Raw genomic sequence first — 7,243 nt, 5'->3', positions numbered from 1 at the left:
TTCTTCTGTATGCTTGTGTGAGAGAAAAAAGAGAGGAAGCAGAGCCACACTAGAGGGCCAGTTCTTGAATGTTGTGTGTGTGTCTGTATGTCTGTGTGTTTGTGTTTGCGTGTGTGTGTGTGTGTCAGAGAGAGAAAAAAAGAGAGAAAGAGAGAGAGATTCGTACCTGTTTTGTGGAGTGTTACCAGTCCTTGACAACGCTTGGGCAGTAGATCAGTGTGTTGGTCTGTGGGCTGGACATTATGGTTAACATACAGAGCGCAGGCCACAGAATGCTGTCCATCCCACTGTCAGCATTCTTTCAAAAGGCCAGTGGCTTTAAGGACAATTGAGAGTTGAACTGTGACATACAAACAGATTTTGTAAGCTGAAAATAGCGCCTCAAATAGATATCTTCTTTGCGCTCTCTCTTTCTTTTCTCTCTCTCTCTAGGTCTATGGGACTACAGGAATTCTACAAATATTACATTTTGAATCCTTCAGCTCTAACTTTATAATTATTGAGCTTATCTTGATGCAATTTGCTTAATATTGATTTACTATTAAATGCTACTTGAAAATATGCATATAGTTTCACAAAGAGAAGATGAACTTTGTCTGTGCATGGGACATTTATTTTGGAGGACAATGCACAAAAATATTTGAGAACTGAAATTAAATGTGACAGCTTTTTGAGGATAAGACAAGTGCAAACTTGTGGTTGAAGACTCACAAGCGATATCACAAGCTGTAGCTCAAGTGTCAAGAATAACTACAGAATTTTCCAAAAGCCATGAACCCTGTTTGCGCTATATCAAAAACACTAAAATAAAGCCTCTTTTCAGTCACTAAAAAAAAACTTTTAAAAGTACAGCTGTAGTGCTGTATATGTTGAAATGCACAGTCTGCTACACAATATATTACAATAATGTAAAGTTAACAAATTCAAGAAATGATGTACATTAAAGTAACAAGTATTGTTCCTTTTTCGTGTAATATATTCCAACTGTTCAAGGTAATGTTCTTTACATTTTTGTTTCTATATACACTCTGATATCCAATGTGATTCTATATCAAATCCACATGTTTTCATATGACTAATTCTAAAACCTGATGTATCTTATGGAATGTAAAACAAATTGCCAAATAGATAGATAGATGATAGATAGATGATAGGCAGACAGACAGACAGACAGACAGATAGATAGTTAGATACTTACAGTTGTGAGTTCTTTATGCAACACCAACGCAATGTACACTGTGAACGTTTGTGTGATATCTGAATGTGTTTGAGAGTGAGGTTTTTTTGTTGTTGTGAGTGTAGATGCGTGTGTGTGTGTGTGTGTGTACAGTATGTGAGAGTGAGTGCACAGCTTGCAGAACTTCTGTCCAAGCTATCCTGCTCCGCGTTCAGTTTGTCAGGTCGCAGTGTGCGGTGACCCAGAAATGGCCCAGACTCATCAGAAATGCCATGGCCCACATGAGAGAGCCAGAAGAGGGAGGGAGAGAGAGAGAGAGAGAGAGAGAGAGCGAGAGAGAGCGAGAGAGAGAGAGAGAGAGCTGCACTCCCTCAAAGAAATTATAAATTAATTAGAGAATATTTCTTCCCCACATTCTCTGCAGTTCCCAAACTTCCCAAACCTTCCTGAAACACAACAAATTCAAATCCTCCTAGGAGAGGAAAGGTGCAGTCAAAATCTGGCCACACAATATGTAGCTACATGCCACACCTTGGCGGAGACAGCTAACATTTGTTGATATGTAAAATTTTCATAATTGTTTTAATTAGTGACTATTCTTCCTATAATCATTATTATTTGGTTATGCTAATTATTTCAAGGAATATGGTATTGTAGTTCATGTTTATTTATGTATAGCTTTGACAATGTATGTTGAAATGTCATGCTAATAAAGCATTTTGAATTGGACAATGGCTTAACTGATTTCTTTGAATAAACTGTGTGAACAGTCATGAACAATATTTGAAAACAGACATGGCTAGTTCTATAACCTAGGGTACATTGTAGGCACTTCATATTTTTGGGAGTCAAATTCAGTGAGTTTCCGCCCTGTAGCAGTACCATGGCAACTACACAGTAAAATATTTTGTGATAAATCAACTCTTATAGAATACATAATGTCTCTATTGACCTCATATCCTACTCTGTTAGAGCTGAATTAACACTGGGCATTTTACTGTGTACAGTAAAATTTTCTTATACTCTAAAAGTTTTCAATATGACTTTGTAAGATGTAGATATTTGTGCTTTTTGGTTTTCAAGTTATATCACATTCCAGGCTAGCCCACTTATTTCACAATTTTCACTAGTATGGGTTTTTTAATTGAAATGATGTGTACAATAGCAGTCTGTCCATATGACGACCAGTACATCTGCGCAGCTGCTGCACTAAACCGGTTCCCACGGACATCCTGCTTAAACCCAAGCATACGTTTGCAGCTTTTGCAGCGCATAAACAATAATATTTCTTATATATTGATTCTATTATCTGATCATCATCATCACCTTCCTTTCCTGACGGTACAAATATGTTAGTTTTCTTAGCCGCAGTACGCTGCACACGGACAAGAAGATCTGCATGAAAATGAAGGCGGTCTGATGTCATTAATGTGCGACGCACACCAGCATGCATGAGTTGAATTTCAAGTCAGTGCTGCTAACGTATGTTAGGTTTAGTTAGGACTTGGCAAAGCCCCGAAGGGTAAGATTTAATTCACGGGTTGGTTTTGCCAGTTTTATTATTTATCAAGGCAAAATATTGTTAATTTATTTTCAGCTGTAAACTATACTGGATGATAAACATAGTTTGCATGTTTTCCTTTTCCTGGTTAGCTAACTATGGATGTGCATAAGAGTTAGCAAGTCAGTCAAGGGGGAAGCACGAGATTCGTCGTGTAACGTTTGCCAGACAGCTGACAAAATAGAATCTGCTACGACCGTGGCAACTATAGCGAGGTAGGTAAATGAAAACGCTTAACTTAAGAAAACCGATATCAATTTATTTGACGTTTGCTCCTTAATATAATGAAATGGACACTTTCTTATGTTGGGGTGGAGTGGCCTGTATGCAGAATAACATTAACAATAATTAGCTATGTTGTTACTGTAGGCTATGTTAACTAGCTGAATTTATTAGAACTGAGTGTAGGGACGGTCATCTGCGACAGTCATCGTAGACGCATTTATTAAAATTTTCGAAAACACAGGTGATGGGATTCGTATAGGTAAACCCAGAGGTTGTCCAATGAGTGTGTGGTTACTATTCAAAATTACTGGAGCCACGTGTGCCAACATAGATTGCAATTCCATTAACATCGGTCATCATGCAAATCTCTGTCACACGCAATTAAAATCTCATTCACACAGTTAAATTAATTCCCTGTGTGAGATACAAAAATACTAATTTGAACATTTATATTTTTCACTCATATTGTTCCCTCTTTCGTCTCAAAAACCCGCATTCCAAAATGTACTCTCCCTGTACGTCTCTTAGGCATCTTGGCTGTCAGAGTCATACGCTGTGATCTTGGTGTTGATGTTGTGTGCATTTTTGTGGCTGCTGCTGGGAGATGTTGACTCAGTTACCATCTGCAACAGGAAGGTTCCCAGAGTGCAGCTGCTGCTTCACAATTAATAACTCAAAATAGCACATATATTTTGCTGCTGCATTGTATATTTGCTGTTGTGAGTTGCCTATGCAATGTACAATGTAATGATGGTGTCTGCACAACAGCTGCTTCATTGGGAATGAAGGGAACATTGTAATCTAATAAATTTAGATTTAAAACCTCCTTGTGCTATACATATTGTTTGGCAATGAACAGGGTGTATGGCGTTTGTAGAAAACACTGGCTCATGAAGATTGTCTGATTTTTCTGATTCTGTAGCTCATCGGGGTGGCATGGTGGTGCAGTGGGTAGCACTGTCGCCTCACAGCAAGAAGGTCCTTGGTTTGTATCTGGCCTGGGCCTCTCTGAGTTTGCATGTTCTCTTGCTGGGTTTCCTTCGGGTATTTAAGTTTCCTCTCACAGTCCAGAGACATGAAGGTGACTGTATTGGAGACTCGCCAAATGCATGCTGGGATAGGCTCCAGCAACCCCTGCAACCCTGCTCAGGATAACTGGGTATAGTCTATAGATAATGGATAGATGGATGCAGCTCATTGGTACCTGCCTGTACAGATGTGTTGACCCGGTCCTGTACGCCGCTATTTTAGGTGAGCCCTTACAGAATGGCCCGCAGGTGGACCGGTGGCCACTCTGCCCCCGTGCTCTGCGTGGGGGCCGCGGCGGGCCCCGCGATGGGCCCCGAGGGTCTGCTGGCCTCGGGAGCGGAGGGCGGCGAGGTGACGGTGTGGAGCCAGGAGGGGGCGCCGCTGGCCCAGCTCAGGCTGCGGGCGGGGGAGGACGTGACGAGCGCCGTGTTCTCGTCGGCGGCCCCCGGCTCGCTCTACGCTTCCCACGGCGAGACGGTGAGCGAGCTGGACCCCCGGAACCTGAAGGGCCCGGTCCGGGAGCTCCGCGTGGGCGAGGACGAGATCAACGGGCTGTCCCTGAACGAGACGGGCACGCTGCTGGCCGCCGCCGACGACTCCGGGGCCGTGCGCGTGGTGGAGCTGCACAGCGGCAAGGTCAGCCGGACCCTGCGCCGCCACACCAACATCTGCTCCTCGGTGGCCTTCCGGCCCCAGAGGCCACACAGCCTGGTCTCTGCCGGCCTCGACATGCAGGTAAGGCACGCACACGCAGGCCAGACAAACAGGCCTGGAGCGGTGAAGGTTTTTCACCTGTGCCATTTATGAGCAGGCCAGACAAACAGGCAATGGGCTAGCCTGGAGCAGTGAAGGTTTTTCTCCAGTTCTGACCTCTCCTGGGCCATTGGTGAACAGCTGCTCTGCAAGGTGGTGCATAGTGGGCTGCTGTGTTGCCTGGGGAGAGAGTGATTCAGATGAAATGGGTTTTGCTGTTCTTGATGATTGAAATTTAATGATCAGTCTCAGTGTTGTTGATGATGATGATAATGCCTACACCCATGCACCACACAAAGGCAAGATTTTATACTTTAATGAAAATGTTTTCAAACAATATTTTTCACTGGGGTAACAGAAATTGATCTTATCCTTGGGTGCTCTTTTCCATATATTTGCCCAGTGCTGATTGTCTGAGCTGCTGCAGCCCTGATTCTCTGCTCCTACAGCTCATGTTGTGGAGCCTGCAGAGAGCCCGGCCCCTGTGGGTGCTCAACCTGCAGGAGGTGGCCGAGGAAGAGGAGGGGTGCCGGCAGAACCCGGGCCAGCTCTTCAACCCGCCGCTGGTGCACTGCGTCTCGGCGGCAGCCTGCGGGAACGTGCTGGCGTGCGCGGCCGAGGACGGGCGGGTGCACGTGGTGCGCGTGGGCGGCGGCTCGGGGCCAGAGCGGCGGACGGCCCTGCAGGCCCACAGCCAGGGCGCCTCCCAGGCGCACTTCCTCAGCTTCCTGTCCCACCCTCACTGGCTGGCCACCGGGGGCAACGACGGGCGCGTGGCCCTGTGGGATGTCAGTGAGCTCGCCGCCGCCGCCGCCACAGAGGGCAAGGGCAAACCCCGCGGGCCGTCTCGCCGCAGGGGGGGCAGAGGCAGGGCAAAACCCAAAGCACAGGCCCAGGCCCAGGCCCAGGCCCAGCCCCAGCCCCAGCCCCAGCCCCAGGCCCAGGCCCAGCCCCAGCCTCAGCCCCAAGCTCAGCCCCAGCCCCAGCCCCAAGCTCAGGCCCAGGCACAGCAGGAGGACCAGGATGAGGAGCAGGGCACCAGCGATGAGCCAGGCCCAGAGACGCCTCCTCCTGCAGGCCCGAGACTCAGCATCAGCCACGGGGCTAAGGTGAACTGGCTGTGTCCCGCCCTGCTCAAGGGCGAGCCCTGCCTCCTGGTGGCGGACCAGAGCAGCGCACTCTCCGTGTACTCCCTCAGTGCACTGTAGGACCCCTCAGGAGCGCTGCAGTCACCCGTGTGCTCACCCCCGGGGTCCTTCTCAAAAACCAATCATCTGAGCACCCTACAGGGCAGAATTAAGCAGGAGAGTGTTGGGTAGGGGTGATGTCGAGTGCAAGTGTTAGGGAGGTGTGGTGTCGGGTAGAAGAGAGTTGGGGAGGGGTGGTGTTACTGAGTCCTTACGGTACCCAAGGTCACAGTGGTACCTGATTGTATTTTAGGTTTGCGTGATACGCGATTCCTATTTCTCTCAAATTGTAATTTGCGCTATTGGTTGCCAGAAGGCTGGTATGAGAGAACGAGGGCTGCAGATGGGTCATCTGTTACCAGTAAGATTGTCTCTGCATCAGAGTGACTAGAGCAACCCCAGCAGCTTTTTCTCTGGGAGAAAAGCATCTCTCCATGTCTCAAGATTAGAAACTGCACTGAATTTTCCATTGTCTGCTTTGCCTGCAGAATATGTTCAGTGGGTTGCATTTGTGTACCGCCATTCTTGGATTTCAGTCTGCTTTGCAGTGAATTAAATATCTTCTGCCAATACCGAATAAAGGTGTCACTGTGTGGAACTGTGTGGGGTATGCCTCGGTTTACATGTGCGGGTGAATTTGTGTGTATCGTTGGGAAGGGTATAGTGTGAGTTAGAGGTGTGGATTTGTGCGTCTTCATGCTTGTGTTTGAGCCGACACACACAGTCACATGCACACATGCCAGACCCTGCCTGTTCATTCTAGGTTTGCATGGTTGGCATACGGGGCACGTGGTGTGCTCTTGTCTTGCATATGGGGGTAAGATTTTTCCAGGTAAAGGTGGCTGAACGGTACAGGCTGTGTCTTGGGCTGACGTTCTGCTGCCCATCTGTCTGCCTTGACGTCCTGGCACGGTCCGGCGAGTCCAAACTTGCCAAACCCTTGTTCTTCGTGATTTCTGCTCACAAACACAACGGGGTCTGTGTCCTATCAAATTACTCTTCCTTTGAAAACCCTCTTCGCCACATGTACTTTTTTTTTTTTTTTTTTTTTGCTGGTTTTCTGGAAATGTTTTTCTGCGAAAGGAACAATATGTGATTGTCATTGCAGCTGTACGGGCCTCCAGCGTAATAAAGAAAACATGTCTACTATATAAACACTGTACCAAGAGGCTGACACAAACCTGGATTATTTTCAACGCTAAAGATAATAGGCCTCTCCAGGATATTGTTTTGTTTTCATAGCATTCAGTGAAGCTCTGTTCTCTGTTGACTGCATGGAGCAGAAGTTCCTTGCTGCATAAGTGCTTAACC

At 46.8% G+C, this 7,243-nt stretch overlaps 1 protein-coding gene across 5 annotated transcripts; it reads left to right on the top strand.

Annotated features, from left to right (window-relative positions):
* The first annotated feature begins 2,415 nt into the window (after window positions 1–2,415).
* wdr53 (WD repeat domain 53) lies at window positions 2,416–6,533 on the top strand. Of its 5 annotated transcripts, none has more exons than XM_035383973.1 (4): window positions 2,418–2,699; window positions 2,831–2,953; window positions 4,215–4,727; window positions 5,195–6,533. In XM_035383973.1, the coding sequence occupies exons 3-4, from the start codon at window positions 4,230–4,232 to the stop codon at window positions 5,951–5,953; spliced, it is 1,257 nt and encodes a 418-aa protein (XP_035239864.1). In that variant the 5' UTR covers window positions 2,418–2,699; window positions 2,831–2,953; window positions 4,215–4,229; the 3' UTR covers window positions 5,954–6,533. The 5 variants fall into 5 exon arrangements, with proteins under 5 accessions (XP_035239865.1, XP_035239864.1, XP_035239863.1 ...); XM_035383971.1 differs by lacking the exons at window positions 2,418–2,699; window positions 2,831–2,953 and adding exons at window positions 2,990–3,948; window positions 4,030–4,122; XM_035383974.1 differs by lacking the exon at window positions 2,831–2,953 and having other exon boundaries at window positions 2,416–2,699.
* Window positions 6,534–7,243: the final 710 nt, after the last annotated feature.

The sequence above is a fragment of the Anguilla anguilla genome, chromosome 12, assembly GCF_013347855.1.
Source record: "Anguilla anguilla isolate fAngAng1 chromosome 12, fAngAng1.pri, whole genome shotgun sequence".
Lineage (NCBI taxonomy): Eukaryota > Metazoa > Chordata > Actinopteri > Anguilliformes > Anguillidae > Anguilla > Anguilla anguilla.
This window is presented reverse-complemented; position numbering and strand designations above follow the sequence as displayed.

Excerpts from the sequence above, each read along its gene's own strand:
- wdr53 (XM_035383970.1), top strand. The coding sequence starts at position 3,982 with ATGTTCTCTTGCTGGGTTTCCTTCGGGTATTTAAGTTTCCTCTCACAG. Across the intron at positions 4,123-4,214 it reads ACCCTGCTCAGGATAACTGG|GTGAGCCCTTACAGAATGGC; the intron begins GTATAGTCTATA and ends CCGCTATTTTAG. Across the intron at positions 4,728-5,194 it reads CTGCCGGCCTCGACATGCAG|CTCATGTTGTGGAGCCTGCA; the intron begins GTAAGGCACGCA and ends CTGCTCCTACAG.